The 24,917-nt window shown below is 36.2% G+C and overlaps 1 protein-coding gene across 1 annotated transcript in view; it reads right to left on the bottom strand.

Moving 5' to 3' along the window:
* Positions 1 to 201: 201 nt before the first annotated feature.
* The window catches only part of GMPS (guanine monophosphate synthase), a 115,800-nt gene continuing 91,084 nt past the window's right edge, over positions 202 to 24,917 (bottom strand). The window contains exons 8-16 of the mRNA XM_024124297.3: positions 17,397 to 17,548; positions 15,918 to 16,091; positions 14,448 to 14,553; positions 12,961 to 13,076; positions 10,433 to 10,558; positions 7,136 to 7,251; positions 3,934 to 4,064; positions 2,691 to 2,863; positions 202 to 1,634 (exon numbers count right to left, since the gene is read on the bottom strand). Coding sequence (XP_023980065.1) covers positions 1,533 to 1,634; positions 2,691 to 2,863; positions 3,934 to 4,064; positions 7,136 to 7,251; positions 10,433 to 10,558; positions 12,961 to 13,076; positions 14,448 to 14,553; positions 15,918 to 16,091; positions 17,397 to 17,548 — 1,196 coding nt within the window. The 3' untranslated portion in view covers positions 202 to 1,532. The remainder of the gene's footprint in view (positions 1,635 to 2,690; positions 2,864 to 3,933; positions 4,065 to 7,135; positions 7,252 to 10,432; positions 10,559 to 12,960; positions 13,077 to 14,447; positions 14,554 to 15,917; positions 16,092 to 17,396; positions 17,549 to 24,917) is intronic.

Genomic DNA, 24,917 nt, shown 5'->3' with positions numbered 1-24,917 from the left:
CCACTAATATACCCTTTTTGCAAAAAGCCATTATGAGTTCCTCATCATTTGGACAGAGAATGAACTCTTCAAGTTTTGTAGAAATCAAATACTCCTGTCTCTCAGATACAGATACCTGTTACAGCAGTCAAAAGCTCTTCCCTTGCTGGTTTAGCAACACAGTTTTCTTATACCCTGTGCCAAACAGAATGAAAGGAAGACTTCTGCCATGCGTAATTTTATTATTTACCTAACACTGAATCCCAAACAAAATTGCATACCTGATTAATACAAAAGATCTTGAAGATTACGTAAGAGGCAGCAACCTGAGATGGAACTGGTATGAGAAAAACATGGTAACATTTTTAAATAGTAACATCAGCTAAAATACTCAGAAATGGCTGCAGAATTCAAACCTAGTACTATTTTTATGAATGTTATAAAAGCATCTGTTAGAAACTGGTGGCAATGGCAAAGAGTCCTACACCAGTTCTTAAATCTTCTCTTACAGCTGGTAGAAAGGAGTACAAAGTTCGGCAATACTTCGCACGAGCCAAGACTGGTCACAATCTTCTGAGAAGTGCATAAAATAATGTATCTATAGATTACATCTAAGAGTTCATTTTACAACTCTTTACTAGATTACTGCAGGCATGCATTTGTAAGTTGTGGGCATGCACAATGGTTTCTGTGATCTCAGAGCTGCTCCTCTGACCAAACAAGATTAAAATGCTTGAACTTTATCTATGCTAGACCAAAGACAGTCTCTTCTGGGGAGAGAACAGAAACTTCCTCTACAAGGCTATGGGAGCTGGCAATGTAAGGCTGGGAGGATAAAGCTCCTTACAATGAACAGGCTGACAGTATGCAACATGGAACATGATTTGAAAACATTTTAAACTGAGACTACTCATAGTTCCTTCCTCCAACGGCTGTGATGACATAAAATTCAAAGAACTTGAACAAATTCCTGATGCTTTTCCATCTTAAGGTAGCTTACCATTTTATGGCCCCAGTGTCCTGCAAAAGTGGATGGAATAGCCCACCTCAACCTTTATCTGGTATGTTGACCCCTTCCCAGAACCTTTGGAGGAATAAGGTTACTTTATGGGAAACGCAGATTCTCCATAAGGAATACATACTAAGTCACACTGGTAAATAATGGTGTTTCTAACATCTCTTAGAAACTGGCAAGGGGACAGAAGTCCATTACCAGCCCCCAAACTCACCCACTCCCATACATCTTCGATGACAGAGACATCAATAGCAACAGTGAGTTTATACATAAAGAACAAGTGAGGCAGAGGTAAAGGCAAAAGCAGTGTCAGTCTGTCTGAGTGTAGGCAATGGTGCTTTGCTTATACCCATACAAACTCTTCAGTCCCTTTTAGTTATCCCCAACTCAGCTCTTAAGCCGTAGATTTTTGCTGCAGAGAACTCAGATGTGATGTAGTTGCTCCAGTAACTGTTTTGACAGTACTGCATGTCAATACTGGGAATGGTTTCTAATCAATTTAATCTGCACACGGAACTTTAGTAGAACAAGAAGTTTATTACTCCCACTCAGTAGTTCCTGGGGGCTTTGATGTTAAGTCATACATAATTCGAGAAATACCAGGAATCTTCTTAATCTCAGTGACCATCTTTAACACCACCTGTTATAAAACAAAGATTATAAATAAAGAGCCAGGGTCCACTGTGTGTCTAACAGACTTAGAAGTCCTGCATTTGTAATTTGAAATTAAAACACAATCTATTTTTACTATTGTCCTCTATGTATATGGGATATATTTATGATTAATTTATGTAGTGACCCTCTATAGATTTAAGTGACTTAAATTCAGTACTACTCAAAGTGCAGTCTGCAAATCATGTTTGTTACTGGTCCATAACAAGTGTTTAGAAGCATTTATAGCAATTTGACATTGCTGTGGCATCCAAGTATCTGATTTTACAGGTTTATGCCAATGCTTCACAAATTATCTATGGCTTACAACGTCGAGGCCACCAAGGTGGCACGTAATGCAAGGTAATAATAATCATTGCTACATGTATAGACGAGGAAGGCCTTGTCACTTGACTGGCCAGAGACTTGGCAAAAGTGAGCCTAAGGGAAAACAGACTCTAAGCCACATTCCCCAACCCAGCTATCTAGCTATATATAATCAGAGCCCTGTATTAGAGTCCTGGAACAGTGGTCCAACTAACAAAGTCTCACTTTGACTTTCATTCGCCATTATGCAAATAGCTCCTCTGGAACACTCTAGTGGAGGGATAATAAGAAAGGAAGATGGTGATCAAAACTGCAATTGGTAATAGGCAGAGCAGTAAGAAATTCATGGGTGCCTGGCCATAATGCCATCAAATCTCACCCTTATGTCTAATAAACTCTTCTTCACTCTTAGTGTTTTCTTCTCTACTTGGAGGATACTATTTATAAAGTAGAGGTTGGCAAGATTAGATAAAATATGATAGATTAGAGTTGGTGATTCTCCACAGAGTAATCAGACAGCTGGAGTTTAATAAACTTAAGGCCTTTTTCTACTATAGTGTATTAAACAACCAATTACGTGGAGATTAAAAAGAGCCTATTTTATGAACAGAAAACCAACCTCAGAAATACCAACATTGCCATAGTCTATTCCATTCACCATTATTATAAAATGTATAAGGTATTAAAAATGTACATTAGGAAAAAAAGTATCAGTTACCTCTACAGGGATCTCATTGCCAGGGGTTGCAGGTATACCAGTCATGAAATCACTAGTAATAAAGGTTCGAATAACCACGGATCTCTGGCATGAAGGCTGCTTCTGAAGTGGGTCCCGATCAAAATGTAAAGGTGTCAAAATCACCGGCATCTGGCTGATTTTCCCAGCATACCCTAAAGAAAGGAAGTTAACATGTAGAGCCAATCACCACACCATAGAAAAGCACTCTCTGCTCAATTAAATCCCCCCAGACAGATCTAAAATTGCACACATACACACACCACTTCTTAGGACTGTCATCATGTACTGTTTTTAGCTACTCTCATAGCGCTGTACGTAAACATAATCACAAATACAAATTACAGAATTTGATGACTGCAGTGATATGTTACAGCGATGTGACATACATATAAAGTCAATTCATTATTCATAGTAGTTATCTTCTATACTGCAGACACTGAATAAGAAAATACTGAACTGGGCTTCCCTGGTGGCGCAGTGGTTGAGAGTCCGCCTGCCGATGCAGGGGACGCGGGTTCGTGCCCTGGTCCGGGAAGATCCCACATGCCGCGGAGAGCAGTGAGAGGCCCGCGTACCACAAAAAAAAAAAAAAAAGAAAAAAGAAAATACTGCACCACTAACCCAGGGGAAATACACAGTTAGGTTCCCGACCACTTTCATCAACTGATTAATACATGTCCTTGCTTATGTGTGTTTCTGCTTAAAGACACCTTATGCAATATTTATTGTAGGTTCATTAACGTTGAGCTCACAGCCAATGGCACTATAACTCATGCCTGAATGAATCTTATCTAACAAACCTATTTTCTCAGTAAGGTACATCACAGCCTTCCTGTGCTCAGGAACCTAGACAGCACCTCACACTATTTTAAACAGTGAAATCACCAACAAAAAGCACGAAAATGCAAAAAACATGTCATTAAATAGACTACAAAAAGGACACTTGTTTATAGAAAGAGCTGAAACAAGAAGGCAGAGGATTGCCTTGTTCAACCTCAGCTGGGATCTTATGAGTTGAGCAACTCAAATTTTTTGCCACTTTGTACATGTCTGCAAATGACCACAAAGGTGAATAAATTTTATACAGATAAGGCAATGTCATAGAACTACCTAAAGAATTAAATAATAAAACTAAAAGCTGAGTCCTCCTACTAGAAATAATAATGCCATGCTTCCAAAATCTAGTTAGAGCATTCAGTGATGAACAAAATGGGCAGCTTACCAGACTCCCTGAGAATGTTATGGGCCTCAAAATCAGCTTGGCGTAAAGTACTGAGCACCCCTGTTGTCAAGAAAGTGGGAGTAACATCTGTAGGAGGTTCTTTAACTGGTGAGCCAAATATATAGACAACTCTAGAAGGGGGTAGTGAAAATTATAGAGAAAACACGTTTTAGTAAGAGAAGCAAAGCACATAAAATAACATTCTTTCCATTTGTTCTCAGGCCCCTCTCTTATCCACTTCAAATCCCCAAATGGGTAGGATAGGAAATAAGATTATAGAAGGGTCTCTGTTCTATGAACCTTCCTCAAAGTATATTTTCTGGAATACTAGTATCTCAGAATGTGCGAAGATATAAGTGGTTATCACAATCCTCTTTCCATTTAATGTACTGGATTGAAGTGTATCCCCAAAACTTCATGTCCATCTGGAATTTGTGGGTGAAAATAGGGTCCTTGTAAATGTAATCGAATAAAGGTCATAATGGTGTTTGGGGGGATTAATCCAATGATTGGTGGGTGTTCTTCTAAGAAAAAGGAAATCTGGAAACACAGACACACGGAGAAAAGACAGCCATGTAAAGATGGAGACAAAGATTGGAGTTATACTGCCACAAGCCAACGACTGACAGCAAACAACAGAAACTATGAAGAGACGAGGAAGGATTCTCCTGCTAGAGCCTTCTGAGAGGGCCATGGCACTGCTGACACCACCCTTGATTTCAGACTTATAGCCTTCAATAGCCTCCAGAACTGTGAGATAATAGATTTCTGTTGTTTTAAGCCTTCCAGTTTGTGGAAATTTATTATGGTAGCCCTAGGAAATTCCTGGGGAAACACTAAAATAAATAGGTTTTATAACAAAACTTCAGAAACTATAATATGCTAATATGCGATGGAAACTTCCAAGATGAGACTACAGTGAATTTCCCAAACTTATTTGACTGCCAACTCAACCTTTTTTTTTTTTTTTTTTTTAGCATTTTGGAAAACACTGATCCCAAAGAAAGGTTAAGAATATCACCAAAGTTAAGACTTGGTTGAAAAGGAATGACTTACTACTGCTTCAAGTAAATGTCTGTTTGAAACTTATGAAGATATGCTGCAGATGTTAATAAAAGTAGGATTTGGAAGGTAGCTTGAGGAAATTAGGATCAAATAATTACAACAATTCAAGGGGAATCTTGCCACTGGTTTGGGGAATCTGTTCTACAACCTTCACCCAGAAAACAAGAGAGAGAAGGGGTAGAGATGAGTGCCACCTGGCTCTTTCCAATCCAACTCCAGCCAGCAGGCAACTGTCCCTTTTCCTTAGCCCTATCTGTCTTTAGCAGAGAAAATAAATCTCCCCTGCAACTACCATGGTGAAGTTTAATAATGCTTTTTTCTTTTTTCTTAATAGGTACTTAAAATAAAACATATGGAAGAAAAAAGCATCAGATTAAAACCACCACTACCACCAAATACTTCATTGCCTCCTTCCAAACATACTGTCACAAGAAGGGTTTTGTTCCAAGCATAGAAAGTAAGCCACACTTCTTCTAAACAAAATAGTTCCTAGAGCTCATAAACAATCCTTAGAGGAAAAAAGCAACTATGCAAGAGAATGCCATGAACTTGCTCCTTTTTCTCTTATTTCGTGTGAACAAGAGTGATCATAGAATGTACAGGGATAGGCAGCCTTCCAGTAAAACTGGAACCATCCCTCTCTATATAAAGATTCCATCATGCAAATTAGGGGGGAAAGACTGGTAAAAATGGAAAGCTTTTTTTTTTTTTTTTTTTTTTAATTCCAATTCCCAGAAAAAGGCCCTGGCAAAGAAATCAAAAATTCACCAACACCCTTTAAGGCCTTTCTAGGTTCACATTTTAAAATCTAGTTTTTTATTTATTGGTTGTTAGATTTTATTTTTTTCCTTTTTTGGGGAGGGAGGAAGGGTTAAGAATGGAGGGAGAGACAAATGGGGAAAAAAGAAAAGACAGGCAGAGAAACAGACTATAAAAGGACCGAGATAAAGTTTAAACAAGGGTGAGTGCTCTTTGGCAAAAGAAAAGGACAGAGAGACAGATGAAACAAGAATGTTGTGAAATGAAAAACATATTAATTATATAATAAAAGCCATGGAGCCAAACTTAGTGAAAGGGAATTTTCTGTATGACCTATGAAGTTTATTTAGGTATTAGCATGTTTCAGAAGATGAATTATGAACCATTATTTTAACCAAGACAATTATCTCCATTCAAAACAGGCAATTACAAATTTACCATTATTTATTAATAATTCACCCTTTCAGTGTGTTAAAGGTGCTTCTGTATTTGGGGGCCTTCGGTTCATCTATGCAAGCCTTTTAAAGGACATGTTCCCATCAGTAAAAATGTGATTTCCCTTTGACTTCTTGTCTTGAAGGCCATACCAGCCTACAAATACTAGCCACACCAGTATAGAAATATACATCCCCTGCTAAGTAAACACCAACAAGTAGGTTTATAATTTTTGTAGCTAATGTAAGTAAACTGAAATCTCAAGAAATTCTTTTTGGTTGTTAACTGCCTAAAACCCACGAAGAAAACAGAAAAGAGTGAAACACTGTAAAATAAGAACATTTAATTAGCAATCTGGTACTAAATGAGTAAGACTTTTGAACTTAGACAATGCTCAGTATTACATAAAGATTATATCAATAAATTAGTTATTGATATATCTGACATAAGAAATTAATGTGTAAATTAAAGGAAAACTGGATCTGAAAAACTAAATTCAATTTTTTTTTAACATTTAACGCTGTTACTTTCATGATATCTGGCATGTCTCTTTCTTTTGATTTACTCTGGAATTATTATTAAATTGACTAAGTCCCTAACGGTAATTCTATAACCTGTACAACTCTTTCAATCCTTCTGGAATAAAACATCTAATCATAAAACAAGTAGTGTAATTGGGAAGACATATTTTTAAAGCTGTCTTTAGTATTTCATACTACAATTAAAAACCTTCCTATTTCTCAAGCACAAAATTTTTTAATAAGCAGATGATTGCACTGTGATGAAGGAACAAAGTACAAGGTATTATTAAATATCTGCTGGATTATGACCTAAGCACATACCTGTATCTACACTTGAGCCATTGGTCTTTCAACATGGGAAGACCTTAAAAAAAACACATCCTTCCATTACATCTCACCCCTCCACCACCTGAAGAACACACCTGTTAATGTTGTGACACATGCGAGGTATAAGTCTAGCCAGGAAAATAAGAGATTCCCAGTCAGGCTCATCCTTACTGGAGATTCCACACACATAACTATAAGAACGACAGTCACCCTGAAAATAAAAATACAATTGATAATTTTAATGATTTTACAAAATTCAAAAGATGGACTGGAAAATATTATTTCACGCGTGATGACACCATTAACAGCAATTTTTTAAACAAAAATATGCTTGACTATAAGTATATATGGATAGTTTGCTAATGATATAAACAAATCCTAAATTAAAATCCCCTATTTAACATTTTTTTGTATTATTTATTTATTTATTATTTTTGGCTGCGTCAGGTCTTAGTTGAGGCATACGGGATCTTTCACTGCGGCGTGTGGGCTCTTCGTTGTGGTGTGCGGGTTTTGTCTTCTCTAGTTGTGGCGCGCAGGCTCCAGGGCCCATGAGCTCTGTAGCTGCGGTGTGCGGGTTCCAGAGCGCGTGGGCTCTGTAGTTTGTGGCATGCGGGCTCTCTAGTTGAGGCGCACAAGCTCAGCAGCATGGGCTTATTTGCCCCGCATCATGTGGGATCTTAGTTCCCTGACCAGGGATAGAACCCATGTCCCCTACACTGGAAGGCGGACTCCTTACCAATGGACCACCAGGGAAGTCCCTAACATCCCCTGTTAAATTCTACCTAAATCAGCTCAGACATTAAAAAGAAGTGTCATGGTAATTTCAATAATTTATTCAACATACACCAGAGATCCACTGGGATTTCATTCCAAATACCTGCCGAACTACAGATAGCCAGCACACTTAATTTGGCAGACAAGATCTGCCAAATCCTTTATATGGATAAAGGATTCTCAAGTCAGATATAAAAATAATTTATTCCTTTAAAATAAGAAAGTTAATTTTAAAATAAGTGAATAAAATTGATATTGATTCCCTTTTCCTCTGTCCTGTTTAATTCAAGTCATTTGCTTAAAAAAAAATTAAACTGAAAAGCAACTTAAAAGTAAGATTCATTAGATAACTACCTAATACACAGTAAACTTAAGAATTCATACTATTTGAATGCTAATAGTATCTATCAAAGTTTAAAATGTACATGCTCTTTAATCCAGGAAATATTACTGAAATACATGAATAACTGCTTCAAAAAATAAGATATTACTTGCTGAAATGCCTATAACAGTGACAAAGTGAAAATGGTTTAAATGTCCATTGGTAGGGGAATGATTAAATAAATTATGGTATAATCATACATGGAATATAAGGCAGCAGTTAAGAATAAGAATCTACTTGCAATGGCATGAAAAGTTCATGATGTTCAGTTAAAAGAAAAAGGTGATGAACAATGTGTCAATAATTCCCTTTCATTTTCTTTCTAAAAGGTTCTGGAGGGAACATTTAACTGGAGAGCAGAAATAGGGAGAATTACTTTTTAAATGTACTGTACATTTTTTTTTTTTTTACAAATGCAGTTTATTTTGGTATTTAGAAAATAAACTTCATTGCTATACTAACCATGAATTATGATTTTTATCTGGACTTCTAAGAGTCTCAGCTTCAAAGGCCTAAGAGGCTAGATAAAGTTAAGATAACCAACAACAAAAGAAACTTCTATTTTGATGGGAAAAATAGTGGAGCCTGAATAAGCTTCATTTTTTTTTAATTCAAGTGTAGTTATTACAATGTTGTGTTAGTTTCAAGTGTACTGCAAAGTGATTCAGTTATATATATATATATACATATATATATATACACACACACACACACACTCTTTTTCAGATTCTTTTCTATTACAGGTTATAGTTCCCTGTACTATACAGTTGTTTACCTATTTCATATGTAGTAGTGTATATATATGTTAATCATATTTTTTAAAAAAGAAATCACTCATCCAACAAATTATATTTATTTATTTATCCATAGCATTATCTACGAACTTATCAAAAGAGGGGAATGGGGAACTAGTTCAACTCCCGCCTAGCAGGAGTTAGCATACAGAGCTGGAAGTTTTCTATAACAGATCTACTTAGGACTGGAAAAAACAACAAAAAAAAAACCACTTGTCTGCTCTTCTGTTTTTATATAGTAGGGTAATATCTGCCTGAAATATCATATGTTGAGTTTCAAAATGAATCTGTATATGATAAATGAGATAATCCATACACCATTGAAAGAAAGTTATTCCTACAATTGCAGGAATGGGTATTTCAACATGATTTAAAAACAATATAAGTAGCTTTCACATAGGGCCTTTAAAAAGAGGGAGAAGAGGGGAAATAGCTGGCCCTATCATTTCCATGAACTAAAATATTTTAGTTTAATTTTAAAGTAATGATGAATTTTTATTGTCTTATTTACAAACAGAGCTACATGAATTCAGGAGAAAGAGGAATTTAAAAGGATGGCTCAGATTCACATATTTATGGCAAAGAGTATATATTAAGTTTTAGACGAACAATCTCTAAAACGTATTTAATTTCTTCCCACGCATAATTCTACTATAAGAGAACATTATAAATACATTAACCCACTTCACTGGCACTTGCACCATTTTGAGTTGAATTATTGACACCTTTTCTAGTTTTCATTTAACTTCAAATTCTAAATCACAGAAAAGAAACCATCCTCTTCCCTAGATTCCCAAGCTTTTTTCGCCTAGAAACTCACCTGATGATCATATAAATAAAGAACTTAATATAATCTATGAATAGCATTTCAAAAATGAGAACTATATTACAGTCACATGCTTTTACAATTGGAAAGACAGAACATACTGAAAATGTTAGTTGTACATTATCACAGCTAAGAGAGACAGAGGGAGAGACGGAACATGTTGAGGAGGCAGAGGACACTGCTTTAAGGAATACACAAGTTGAGAACAATGCCTAAATGGTGTAACATGTACATCTGGGGGTCTTCTTGCAGTTAGAGACTTCTAAAGCCACAGAATATTTCATATCAAGAAGGATAAATGAGGACATAACCTCTCGGTACCTGTTCTTCAAGGCAGAAGCAAGCAAGCCAATCCTATAGCAAATCATTCTTTGAATTTTTTTACTTTTGTTAGAGATGTCAGGTATTTCAAATCTACAAAATCTCAGCCTGAATATATAGTTCCTATTACCTTATTCACTTCATAAACATTCTATAAAATATTGCCTTTTTACATTTTTAAACTTGGTGTATATACTTTCATATTTCATTTTCCTAAGACGTTCCTATTCCAATATTAGCAAAAAGAGCAGCAGAAAGTTATGTCACAGGTCAGTGAAGTCACACAACTCACCTGCACGCCCACAGTTTTAATTGGTAGCAGGAAGGCATTCAGTGAATGCAGACTTGTAATTTGCATCAGCTTCTCCTGATCCTCTTCTGTTGTGCAGGCTTTGACTCTCTGTAATAGTGTATGTGGCTAGGAAAACCAAAGACACACTTCTCAGGGTTTCAAGAAATACAGTATTCACTCTTTTGGTACATTTTACTATCTTATGTATCTGCACTTTCTGGTTTATAGCAATAGATTCTATTCGGTATTTCTCTCTGACTTGTGTGTGCTATGCAGTGTGTCAGAATTTCATTTCTGAGGGCCAGGGCTATGAGAAGTTAAATATCAGGGACAAGAAACACAGATTAGATTTATATACATGGAGGCTTTAATCCTCTGTCAACAGCAAGGGATACCTCACATGAGTCAAACCTTCTCCTTATCTCTAAGGAAACTTTTTGCCATAAAGTCAACTTTGTCTGAAATTAATATATCTCCACCTACTTCCTTTTTTTTGGTTTATTTGCCTGGTATATGTTTTTCTGTTCTTTTACCTTCCCTCTTCCTATCCCTAGGTAAACAGACTATAGTTAGATTTTATTCCTCAATCTAGTTTGACAATTATGTCCTAACTAAAGATGTTAATCCTTTTAATTGTGGGTTAATAATATGGTTGAATTCCATCCTACCATTTAATTCAGTAGTTTCTATTTGCCCCAATTTTTATATTTATTTCTCCTTTTTTATATTCTTCTGAACTGATGATTTCTCCCAGCTCATTTATTTCCCCTTTACTAGCTGTGAAGTTAAACCCTCTATTTTTATTCTTTATCATGTCCCCTTACGTGGGGGTATTTAACAAAAGAGAATCATCTCTGCCCATCTGGCAAAAAGTACAAAGATCTTTGAATGCTTTAACTCCAATTGATCCCCCTGTGGCTTATATGCTATTTTAGCTATATACTGTTATACTATTTTTTTTAAATAAACACCAAAATTTAGATCAGTTTATACAGTCCATGTCTGTTTAATTTTATCCACTTACCATTTTATTTGCTTACCAGTCCCTGCATCTCAGACCTTTCAACTGGTATCCTTTTGCTTCTCAAGTCATTTCTTTAAAACAGTGGTTCTCAACCTTAGCTATACACTCAAATTTCTTAGTATGCTCAGGTCCCATCCCACATCAATTAAATAAATTCTAGGGAGAAGGGGCCCAAGCATAGAATACTTCAAAAGCTCCCCCTGTTGAATCTAATCACAGCCAGGGCTGAGAACCACTGCCTTTATAGTTCCTTAAGTAACAGACTGTTGGTAGTAAATTCTGTTTATGTGAAAATGTCTTTATTTTGCCCTAGTTCTTTGAGACAGTTTATCTGTTCACTATTGTTCACAATTATTTTCTCTTGGTACTTTGAATTCTTCCTGCTTTTACTACTGCTTCCGGTAATAGCCTTTCCTTTATGCAGCAATCAATCTTTTCTTTGCAGCTGCTTTGTCTTTGGTAGTCTGTAGTTTCCATAGTTATGCTTATTAGGTGTCAAATTCTTTTCCTTTATCCTGATTGGGATGTATTATGCTTCCTGAATCTGAGGCATGGTATCTTTCACCAGTGTGGAGGAATTTCAATACTTTTGTCTATTATCTCCTTCTGGATATACATTAAAGTTGACATTCTCATTCTACATTAACCTCTTTGAACCATATTTTGTCTTTGATACTTTGTTCCAATTTCTGGATAATTTAACATCGATCTTCACTAATTCTCTCTTTAGCTCTTTTTAATTTTAGTTATTTTCATTTCTAGAACGGAATTTTTTTTCAAAGCTCCCCAGTCACTTTTTATAGTCTCTTATATACCTTATTCTTATTAAAAATTGCTTCTTTTAATTCTCAGTACTTTTAAATGTTGCCTATATGCTAATTCCAGTATCTGAAGTGCTTGAGGGTCTTCTACTAGTTGTTTCCACTAGCTCTCATTCATGGTGCCTTACTTTTCTATCTATTTTATAGTTTTTTATTGTAAGCTCATACTTGTTGAAACTCTATTTATGGGAATTCTTTGAGGCCTGGTTGAAGAGACTCCAAAGAGAATTTACATTGCTTCTTGTCTGACACCTGGAAGCACTACCAACCAAAGCCCACTTTAACACAGATTATAAATTTAGGCACCAAATATACAGAAGAACTGGAGACTTTTCCATCATCCTCAATTTAGAACTAAAATGATCTCCCTTGCCTTCTTGCAATAAATATGAAAGGGTATTTTAAAATATTTTGTATCTAGTATTTTCAGGGATTCAAGGTATCCAATCTGTTAAAATATATGGAATGGCTGAAAAGAGAAGTCTGCATTTAAGAGTGTCTGTAGAATACTTTCTTCATAGTCATTTCCAGAGGTTAAATTACCCTGAATTTTCAAATAATGAAACCCTAATCAATTTTATTGTAAATACTGGAGTACAGCAAGAATCCATTCAATTCCTTGCACCAATTAGCTGTGTCTGTTTAAAGCTCCTATAATAAACAAATTCAACACAAATTATTACCTTTTTAACGCTTGCAGAAAAATCAGCTACTATTTTCAAAATATTGTTGGTTTCAGGAAAATCCTTACAGATATAAGGTTCCTCAGCACATATTACTCTGATTGCCAGGCCTGGACCTAAAGAGAAGAGTAACAACGGTATTTAATATAAATGTTATGTTTAATATAAACTTTTAAATAAAAAAAGGTCACTATTCCCAAAATATAAAACACCCCTGCCATTGTTTTTTTAACCAGTTTTATTGAAATATAATTGACATATACACTTTAGGTTTTTTAAAGTGTTTAATATGAAATGCAGCTATTAGTTTCCCATCCAACTCATCATTTTTAGAATGCTTCAGTTCTGTTCACATCAATGACATACACCTCTTATTTTAAAAGTCCCTGTATTAAGAATCTCAAAATTCTCCAATAAATATTTTAAATTCACAATATACATGCCAATCTATTTTAAATTACTTTCATACACAATCCTTTGCCAAAACACCTTAGGGACTGAACGTCTTAAATTACTACAGTTGAAGTCAGCAATATAAACAAGTGCTAATCTCCATATGGGCTATACCTTTGTAACACTGTTTATGGAGGCAATAGGGTAGTTAAGAGTAACAAACTCTGAGGAGAGCTTATTGGGGCTAGAATCCTGGTTCCAAACCCAACCTGCATAACTTTTGGCAAACTAGCCTCTGTCCCAAAATTCTCTCAGCTGGACAAGAGGATCATAATCTACTGTGAGGATCAAATAAGACAACATGTGTAAAATACTGTATTTAGCAGAATGCCTAGCACGTACTAGTACTCAAGAAATGTTAACTATTACTATGCTTTTTCATTTAATTAGACCATTCCCTCAACTCATCACCCAATGACTATTGTAGAGACCTAGAAACTGAGGTATAAGATTTGCCAAGCTCAAGAACTCATAACAAAAACAGGTTAAGACTCACAATCCTAACTTTAACAAATACCACCTCTAATTAATTTTACTTTATGACAGCAAATGACTATTTAAAAACTGAATATTTTCATTTGGTCATGAATTAAATACATACAGCACTGTGCAAAGAAATGGTTCAACCATTCAGACAAGTCAGGGGATAAGGATTTCAGAGAACTGAGTTTTAACCCTGTGGAATACATCATGGTATAGTAGAAAGAACATAAAAACCTAAGTTCTAACATAAGAATTGTGTGGCAATGTTATTAAAATATCTCTTGGCTTTCTCATCTGATGGCAACATTATATGACAATCTATTTACACAAGGATAATGTAATATTTAAATATATATACAATAAAAAATAAGTATTTAATAAAATGAAATATTTACAGTAGGCACTAAAAAGAATATTTATTCCCTATCCATCCTTTCCTTTCTTTAAAGTTACATATTCCCTAAATGATAAATTACTTCAAAAGTTGTCTGAATTGATTTTTGTTCAACATGAAGGCATAGTAACAAATCAAACAGAATTCTATTTTTTACCTGGGAATGGATGCCTGGAAACTAACTCTTCTGGAAGTCCAAGTTCTCTGCCTAAGATTCTTACTTCATCTTTATGAAAATCTTTCAAAGGTTCTATGACTTTTCCCTACAGGGAATAAAAAGGCCAATTAATACAAATTAGTAACTAAAATGACATGGAAAACAAAGAGTAACAAATTACTGGCTTTTCCTGTTGTCTTTTACCTTTAAAAATCAGTTTTTAAAACTTCACCTTTTAAAGTATTTCTTCCTAAGTGCGTATAAGGAATTAGATATTTTAGGGATCTTCATATTTCTCTTTGAAACACATTTTAAACGTAAACCTCTTAAATAGAAATAAATCAGAACAAACCTACCCACCAATCTCTGATCTAGTTCTCACTGTAATACAAGGAAATCAGAAAATATACTAGTGTTTAACAATTAAAACTCTCCAAATGATACCATCAAAAAAGTGAAAAAACAACCTACAGAAGGCAAATCATATATCTAATAAAGGGCTGTAACAAGACTATATAAAGAACACATACAATTCAATAATAAAAAGATAAATAAGCCAAGTTAAAAATGGGCAAAAGATCCGAATATATATTTCTCCAAAGGTGACATACAAGTAGCCAATAAGCACATAAAAGATGATTGACATCATTAGCTATTAGGGAAATGCAAATCAGAACCACAATGAGATACCTACCACTTCTCACCCACTAGGATGCCTAAAATAATAAAACGGTACAGGTAATTCACTCATTAGGATGGCTAATTAAAAAAAAAAAACAAAACAAAACCAGAAAAGAACAAGTGTTGGGCAAGGTATGGAGAAACTGGAAGCTTTGTGCACTGTTGGTGGGACTGTAATATAGTATAACTGCTAAGGAAACATTAAGGAAGTCCCTCAAAAAATTAAAAATAAAACTACCATAAGATTCAGAAATCCCACTTCCTGGTACATATCCAAAAGAATTGAAAGCAGGGGCTCCAAGAGGTATCTGTAAACCCATGTTCATAGCAGCACAATTCACAACAACAAGAAAGTGGAAGCAATCCAAATGTCCATCGGTGGATAAATAAATTAACTATATATATATATATATACATATATATACAACAGAATATTATTCAGCTTAAAAAGGAAATCCTATCACATGCTACAATATGGATGAAACTTGAGGACTTATACTAAGTGAAATAAGTCAGTCACAAAAAAAAAATGCTGTATGATTTGACTTATGAGGTATTTAAAGTAGTCAAATTCATTGAAACAGAAATTAGAATGGTAGGTTACCAGGGGTTAGGGAGAGGGAGAAAAGGGTAGCTGTTGCTCAACAGGTATAGAGTTTCAGTTTTGAAAAATGAAAAAGTTAGAGATCTGTTTCACAACAATACAAATATACTTGACATTACTGAACTGTACACTTAAAAATGGTTAAGGGAGGGAGGTTTTACATGAAAGTTCTCATAAGCTTTTACCTCCTCTCTCAACTTTCTGATAAGCTCTGTGTCGTTATGATGGGTTTTGATGAGTTCAGCTTTGCCACTTGCAACAAGGGATGCACTTTCAATTAGATCAGGCCGTAAAGTACCTTGGGCAAGGAAAACCTCCTCTGGTTTCAGGTTCATTTCTCCAATTACTTCATTAGCAATCTATAAACAACAGGAGTAAAACAGCAATTTAAGAGATGAATTCTTCTAAAAGCAAAATTTTATACTTTCAGCTAAATTTCTTAAGAGTCCTTTTGCAATACTGACCAGGAGATGAAATCTACCATCCTCCAAAATAAACTCCTTTAAGAACACATGCTTATAAAAAGAAACGAAATTGAGTTTATTTGTAGTGAGGTGGATGAACCTAGAGTCTGTCATACACAGTGAAGTAAGTCAGAAAGAGAAAAACAAATACTGTATGCTAACACATATATATGGAATCTAAAAAAAAAATGATTCTGATGGAACCTAGTGGTAGGACAGGAATAAACACACAGATGTAGAGAATGGACTTGAGGACGGGATGGGGGTGGGGAGGGGAAGCTGGGACGAAGTGAGAGAGTGGCATGGACATATATACACTAACAAATGTAAAATAGCTAGTGGGAAGCAGCCACACAGCACAGGGAAGATCAGCTCGGTGTTTTGTGATGACCTAGAGGGGTGGGATAGGGAGGGTCGGAATGAGACTTAAGAGGGAGGGGGTATGGGGAACATATGTATACATATAGATGATTCACGTTGTTATACAGCAGAAACTAACACAACATTGTAAAGCAATTATACTCCAATAAAGATGTAAAAAAAAAGAGACAAAATATTAGCAATAAAAATTTAAAAAAAACACACTGTCAATGTCAACCAACTATACATTAATAAAATTTTTTTAAAAGTCAAAAAAACACATGCTTAATGTGATTCAAAAAGGTATATGAACATTCCCATCAAAAGCCTAAAAAAAAATCTAGCCATTGAAATACCCAAAGAACTAAAATCTAATATCAATTGAAAATATCTATTCTTAAGCAGTGAAAACAACAAACTGAAAACATAAGTACATATGTTTTTTAAAAACATAAAACAGTTTCTACTAAGTCAGTATAATAGCAATATACAGTAAAACTCTTAGTCAACAAAAGAATCAAAATTAGTCACAAAATTTGGTTATATGGTATAACGATAAGGAAAAAAATACAAAAGTTCACAAAGAAAATAGTACACATTGAGGATATTAAAAAGGTACCTTGGGCTTCCCTGGTGGCGCAGTGGTTGCGCGTCCGCCTGCCGATGCAGGGGAACCGGGTTCCCGCCCCGGCCTGGGAGGATCCCACATGCCGCGGAGCGGCTGGGCCCGTGAGCCATGGCCGCTGGGCCTGCGCGTCCGGAGCCTGTGCTCCGCAACGGGAGAGGCCACAACAGAGGGAGGCCCGCGTACCGCAAAAAAAAAAAAAAAAAAAAAGGTACCTTAACAAAAGTATCCCCAATGATTTTTCTTTTCTCCTCAGGACTCGTAGTCATATTTAAGGTTTTGCTAATTCTCTTTCGTGGAGTTCTGTCTTCATCTGATATTGGTAGAGTTGTTGTTCCATTGTAGAAAGAATGAGCAGCATTTATCACTGGGTAAGAGAAGAGAAGCATGTTTTAAACTAACATGATTTTTGAAAATCATAAATGATAGGTCAAACTACAAAAAGAAAACCCAGATGGATCCTCTGATCTCCCCGTAATTTGCCTACATATTCCAGAACTACCAGTAAACTATGACTGACAGAGTCCATACACAGGCACTCACTGAATCTTGGTCCATTGAGAATCCTGTGGCATTAATTCTAGGGCTGGGGACTTCCCTGGTGGCGCAGTGGTTAAGATACCATGCTCCCAATGCAGGGGGCCTGGGTTTGATCCCTGGTCAGGGAACTAGATTCCACATGCATGCCACAACTAAGAGTTCGCATGACACAACTAAGGAGCCAGCGAGCCGGAACTAAGGAGCCCGCCTGCTACAACTAAGACCTGGTGCAACCAAATAAATAAATAAATATTAAATATCTAGGGCCATAATATCACAAATTATGCTAATTGCCTCCCCTCTTATTCAGTGCTTCACCACAGCAACAAGCAAAAGCCCCAACAAGAAGCATAACTCCAAGGGAATCAAAGCAGTGGTACATACACAGGGATCAAAATCCTCAAAAGTGCACACTGAGCAGTCTCTTGAAAAACCGAGGTCTATAAACATATATTTAGTGATCCTTGGCTGTCTCTTTATTTTTTTCTAAATTTTAGATTATTTTTTATACAGCAGATTCTTATTAGTTACCTATTTTATATATATTGGTGTACATAGGTCAATCCCAACCTCCCAATTCATCCCCCACACCCCCACATTCCCTCCTTGGTGTCCATACATTTGTTCTGTACATCTGTGTCTCCACTTCTGCCTTGCAAACCAGTTCACCTGTACCATTTTTCTAGATTCCACATACATGAGTTAATATACGATTTTTTTTTTCCCTTTCTGACTTACTTCACTCTGTATGACAGTCTCTAGGTCCATCAAAGTCTCTACAAATGACCCAATTTTGTTCCATTTTATGGCTGGGTAATATTCCACTGTATATATGTACCACATCTTCTTTATCCATTCATCTGCCAATGGGCATTTAGGTTGCTTCCATGACCTGGCTATTGTAAATAGTGCTGCAATGAACACTGGGTCTTTTTGAATTATGCATGTGTCTTTTTGAATTATGGTTTTCTCTGGGGATATACACAGTAGTGGGATTGCTGAATCATATAGTAATTCTATTTTTATTTTCTTAAGGCGCCTCCATACTGTTCTCCATAGTGGTTGTATCAATTTACATTCCAACGAACAGTGCAAGAGGGTTCCCTTTTCTCCACACCCTCTCCAGCATTTGTTGTTTGTAGATTTTCTGATGATGCTGCCCATTCTAACTGGTGTGAGGTGATACCTCATTGTAGTTTTATTTTGGTGATTAATCCTTTGTCCGTTGATTCGTTTGCAAATATTTTCTCCCATTCTGAACGTTGTCTTTTCGTCTTTTTGCCTTGTTTATAGTTTCCTTGGCTGTGCAAAAGCTTTGAAGTTTAATTAGGCCCCATTTGTTTATTTTTGTTTTCATTTCCATTACTCTAGGAGGTGGGTCAAAAAAGATGTTGCTGTGATTTATGTCAGAGTGTTCTTCCAATGTTTTCCTCTAAGAATTTTATAGTGTCTGATGTTACATTTAGGTCTTTAATCCATTTTGAGCTTATTTTTGTGTATGGTGTTAAGGAGTGTTCTAATTTCTTTTACATGTAGCTTTCCAGTTTTCCCATCATCATTTACTGAACAAACTGTCTTTTCTCCATTGTATATCCTTGATCATTTCTAATACATTAGTTAACCATAGGTGCGTGGGTTTATTTCTGGGCTTTCTATCCTCTTCCGTTGATCTGTATTTCTGGTTTTATGCCAGTACCATGCTGTTTTGATGACTGGAGCTTTGCAATATACTCTGAAGTCAGGGAGTCTGATTCTTCCAGCTCCATTTTTTTCCCACAGATTGCTTTCGCTATTAGGGGGCTTTTGTATCTCCATACAGAGATACAGATTTTAAGATTTTTTGTTCTAGTTCTGTAAAAAAAAATGCCACTAGTAATCTGATAGGGATTGCACTGAATCTGTAGATGCTTTCGGGAGTCTAGTCATATTCTCAATATTGATTCCTCCAATCCAATGACATGGTATATCTCTCCATCTGTTTATGTCATCTTTGATTTCTTTCATCAGTGTCTTATAACTTTCTGAGTACAGGTATTTTTTTTTCCTAATTCAAGTTTTTTTTTTAAACATCTTTTTTGGAGTATAATTGCTTTACAATGGTGTTTTACTTTCTGCTTTATAACAAAGTGAATCAGTTATACATACACATATGTTCCCATATCTCTTCCCTCCTGCATCTCCCTCCCTCCCACCCTCCATAACCCACCCCTCTAGGTGGTCACAAAGGACCAAGGTGATCTCCCTGTGCTATGCGGCTGCTTCCCACTAGCTATCTATTTTATGTTTGGTAGTGTACATGTGCCCATGCCACTCTCTCACTTTGTCAGAGCTTAACATTCCCCCTCCCTAAACCCTCATGTCCATTCTCTAGTAGTCTGTGTCTTTATTCCCGACGTGCCTCTAGATTTTCCAGGAGCTTTTTTTTTTAGATTCCATATATATGTGTTAGCATACGGTATTTGTTTTTCTCTTTCTGACTTACTTCACTTTGTATGATAGACTCTAGGTCCATCCTCCTCACTACAAATAAATCAATTTCATTTCTTTTCATGGCTGAGTAATATTCCACTGTATACATGTGCCACATTCTATCTATTCATCTGTTGCTGGACACTTAGGTTGATTCCATGTCCTGGCTATTGTAAATTGAGCTGCAATGAATATTTTGGTACATGACTCTTTTTGAATAATGGTTTTCTCAGGGTATATGCCCAGTAGTGGGACTGCTGGGCGTATGGTAGTTCTATTTTTAGTTTTTAAAGGCACGTCCATACTGTTCTCCATAGTGGCTGTATCAGTTTACATTCCCAACAATAGGGCAAGAGAGTTCCCTTTTCTCCACACACTCTCCAGCATTTAATGTTTGTAGATTTTTTGATGATGGCCATTCTGACCGGTGTGAGATGATATCTCATTGTACTTTTGATTTGCATTTCTCTAATGATTAATGGTGTTGAGCATTCTTTCATGTGTCTGTTGGCAATCTGCATATCTTCTTTGGACAAACGTCTATTAAGGGCTTCTGCCCAGTTTTGGATTGGGTTGTTTGTTTTTTTGATATTGAGCTGCATGAGCTGCTTGTAAATTTTGGAGATTAATCCTTTGTGAGTTGCTTCATTTGCAACTATTTTCTCCCATTCTGAGGGTTGTCTTTTCGTCTTGTTTATGGTTTCCTTTGCTGTGCAAAAGCTTTTAAGTTTCATTAGGTCCCATTTGTTTATTTTTGTTTTTATTTCCATTTCTCTAGGAGGTGGGTCAAAAAGGATCTTGCTGTGATTTATGTCATAGAGTGTTCTGCCTATGTTTTCCTCTAAGAGTTTGATAGTGTCTGGCCTTACATGTAGGTCTTTAACCCATTTTGAGTTTATTCTTGAAGATAAGGTGATCATATGTGCATGGGTTTATCTCTGGGCTTTCTATTCTGTTCCATTGATCTATATTTCCGTTTTTGTGCCAGTACCATACTGTCTTGATTACCGTAGCTCTGTAGCAGACTCTGAAGTCAGGGAGCCTTATTCCTCCAGCTCCGTTTTCCTTTCTCAAGATTGCTTTGGCTATTCGGGGTCTTTTGTGTTTCCATACATATTGTGAAATTTTTTGTTCTAGTTCTGTGAAAAATGCCATTGGTAGTTTGATAGGGATTGCATTGAATCTGTTGACTGCTTTGGGTAGTAGAGTCATTTTCACAATGTTGATTCTTCCAATCCAAGAACATGGTATCTCTCTCCATCTGTTTGTATCATCTTTAATTTCTTTCATCAGTGTCTTATAATTTTCTGAATACAGGTCTTTAGTCTACTTAGGTAGGTTTCCTCCTAGGTATTTTATTCTTCTTCTTGCAGTGGTAAATGGGAGTGTATTCTTTATTTCACTTTCAGATTTTTCATCAGTGTATACGAATGCAAGAGATTTCTGTGCATTAATTTTGTATCCTGCTACTTTACCAAATTCATTGATTAGCTCTAGTAGTTTTCTGGTAACATCTTTAGGATACTCTATGTATAGTATCATGCCATCTGCAAACAGTGACAGCTTTACTTCTTTTCCGATTTGGATTCCTTTTGTTTCTTTTTCTTCTCTGATTGCTGTGGCTAAAACTTCCAAAATTATGTTGAATAATAGTGGGGAGAATGGGTAACCCTGTCTTCTTCCTGATCTTAGTGGAACTCTTTTTCAGTTTTTCACCATTGAGGACGATGTTGGCTGTGGGTTTGTCATATATGGCCTTTATTATTTTGAGGAAAGTTCCCTCTATGCCTACTTTCTGGAGGGTTTTTATCATAAATGGGTGTTGAATTTTGTTCAAAGTTTTGTCTACAATTATTGAGATGATCATATGGTTTTTCTCCGTCAATTTGTTAATATGGTGTATCACATTGATTGATTTTGCATATATTGAAGACTCCTTGAATTCCTGGGATAAACCCCACTTGATCATGGGGTATGATCCTTTTAATGCTGTTGGATGCTGTTTCCTAGTATTTTGTTGAGGATTTTTGCATCTATGTTCAGCAGTGATATTGGCCTGTAGTTTTCTTTCTTTGTGACATCTTTGTCTGGTTTTGGTATCAGGGTGATGGAGGCCTTGTAGAATGAGTTTGGGAGTGTTCCTCACTCTGCTATATTTTGGAAGAGTTTGAGAAGGATAGGTGTTAGCTCTTCTCTAAATGTTTGATACAATTCACCTGTGAAGCCATCTGGTCCTGGGCTTTTGTTTGCTGGAAAATTTTGAATCACAGTTTCAATTTCAGTGCTTGTGATTTGTCTGTTCATATTTTCTATTTCTTCCTGGTTCAGTCCTGACAGGTTATATCTTTCTAAGAATTGGTCCATTTCTTCCAGTTGTCCATTTTATTAGCATATACTTGCTTGGAGTACTCTCCCATGATCCTTTGTATTACTGCTGTGTCAGTTGTTACTTCTCCTTTTTCATTTCTAATTCTATTGACTTGAATCTTGTCCCTTTTTTTCTTGATGAGTCTGGCTAATGGTTTATCAATTTTGTTTATCTTCTCAAAGAAACAGCTTTCACTTTTATTGTTCTTTGCTATTGTTTCCTTCATTTCTTTTTCATGTATTTCTGATCTAATCTTTATGATTTCCTTTCTTCTGCTACCTTTGGGGTTTTTTTGTTCTTCTTTCTCTAATTGCTTTAGGTGTAAGGTTAGGTTGTTTATTTGAGATGTTTCTTGTTTCTTGAGGTAGGATTGTATTGCTATAAACTTCCCTGTTAGAATTGCTTTTGCTGCATCCCATAGCTTTTGGGTCGTCATGTTTTCATTGTCATTTGTTTCTAGGCATTTTTTGATTTCCTCATTCATTTCTTCAGTGATCTCTTGGTTATTAAGTAGTGTATTGTTTAGCCTCCATGTGTTTGTATTTTTTACAGATTTTTTCCTGTAATTAATACCTAGTCTCATAGCACTCTGGTCAGAAAAGATACCTGATACAATTTCAATTTTCTTCAATTTACCAAGGATTGACTTGTGACCCAAGATATAATCTATCCTGGAGAATGTTCCATGAGCACTTGAGAAGAATGTGTATTCTGTTGTTTTTGGATGGAATGTCCTATAAATATCAATTAAGTCCATCTTGTTTAATGTATCATTTAAAGCTTGTGTTCCTTATTTATTTTCATTTTGGATGATCTGTCCACTGGTGAAAGTGGGGTGTTAAAGTATCCTACTATTATTGTGTTACCGTAGATTTCCTCTTTTACGGCTGTTAGCATTGCCTTTTGTATTGAGGTGATCCTATGTTGGATGCATAAATCCCCTCACTTTCAGTCTGTTATGTTCCGTAGGTCTGAAGTGGGTCTCTTGTAGACAGCATATATACGGGTCTTGTTTTTGTATCCCATCAGCCAGTCTATGTCTTTTGGTTGGAGCATTTTATCCATTTACATTTTAGGTAATTATTGATATGTATGTTCCTATGACCATTTTCTTAATTGTTTTGGGTTTGTTATTGTAGGTCTTTTCCTTCTATTGTGTTTCCTGCCTAGAGAAGTTCCTTTAGCATTTGCTGTAAACCTCGTTTCTTGGTGATGAACTCTCTTCGCGTTTGCTTGCCTGTAAAGGTTTTAATTTCTCCGGCAAATCTGAATGAGATCCCTGCTGGGTAATCCTGGTTGTAGGTTTTTCTCCTTCATCACTTTAAATATGTCCTGACACTCCCTTCTGGCTTGCAGAGTTTCTGCTGAAAGATCAGCTGTTAACCTTATGGGGATTCCCTGGTGTGTTATTTGTTGTTTTTCCCTTGCTGCTTTTAATATCTTTCGTATTTAATTTTTGATAGTTGGATTAATATGTGTCTTGGCGTGTTTCTCTTTGGATTTATCCTGTATGGGACTCTCTGTGCTTCCTGGACTTAACTATTTCCTTTCCCATATTAGGGAACTGTTCAATTATAATCTCTTCAAATATTTTCTCAGTCCCTTTCTTTTTCTCTTCTTCTTCTGGGCCCCCTAGAATTCGCAAGTTGGTGCATTTAATGTTGTCCCAGAGGTCTCTGACTGTCCTCAGTTCTTTTCATTCTTTTTTCTTTATTCTGCTCTGAAGTAGTTAGTTCCACTATTTTATCTTCTAGGTCACTTATCCGATCTTCTGCCTCAGTTATTTTGTTATTGATCCCCTCTAGAGAATTTTAAATCTCATTTACTGTGTTGTTCATCACTGTGTGTTTGCTCTTTAGTTCTCCTAAGTACTTGTTAAACGTTTCTTGTATTTTCTCCATTCTATTTCCAAGATTTTTTATCATCTTTACTATCCCTATTTTGAATTCTTTTTCAGGTAGACTGCCTATTTGCTCTTCATTTGTTAGGTCTGGTTGGTTTTTGCCTTGCTCCTTCACCTGCTGTGTGTTTCTCTGTCTTCTCATTTTGCTTAACTTACTGCGTTTGGGGTCTCCTTTTCGCAGGATGCAGTTTGTAGTTCCTGTTGTTTCTGGTGTCTATCCCCAGTGGCTAAGGTTGGTTTGGTGGGTTTTGTAGGCTTCCTGGTGGAGGAGACTAGTGCCTGTGTTCTGGGGGATGAGGCTGGATCTTGTCTTTCTGGTGGGCAGATCCACGTCTGGTGGTGTGTTATGGGGTGTCTGTGGCCTTATTATGATTTTAGGCAGCCTCTCTGCTAATGGGTGGGGTTGTGTTCCTGTCTTGCTAGTTATTTGGCATAGGGTGTCCAGCATGGTAGCTT

Source organism: Physeter macrocephalus, chromosome 1 (assembly GCF_002837175.3).
Source record: "Physeter macrocephalus isolate SW-GA chromosome 1, ASM283717v5, whole genome shotgun sequence".
In the NCBI taxonomy this organism is placed as follows: Eukaryota; Metazoa; Chordata; class Mammalia; order Artiodactyla; family Physeteridae; genus Physeter; species Physeter macrocephalus.
This window is presented reverse-complemented; position numbering and strand designations above follow the sequence as displayed.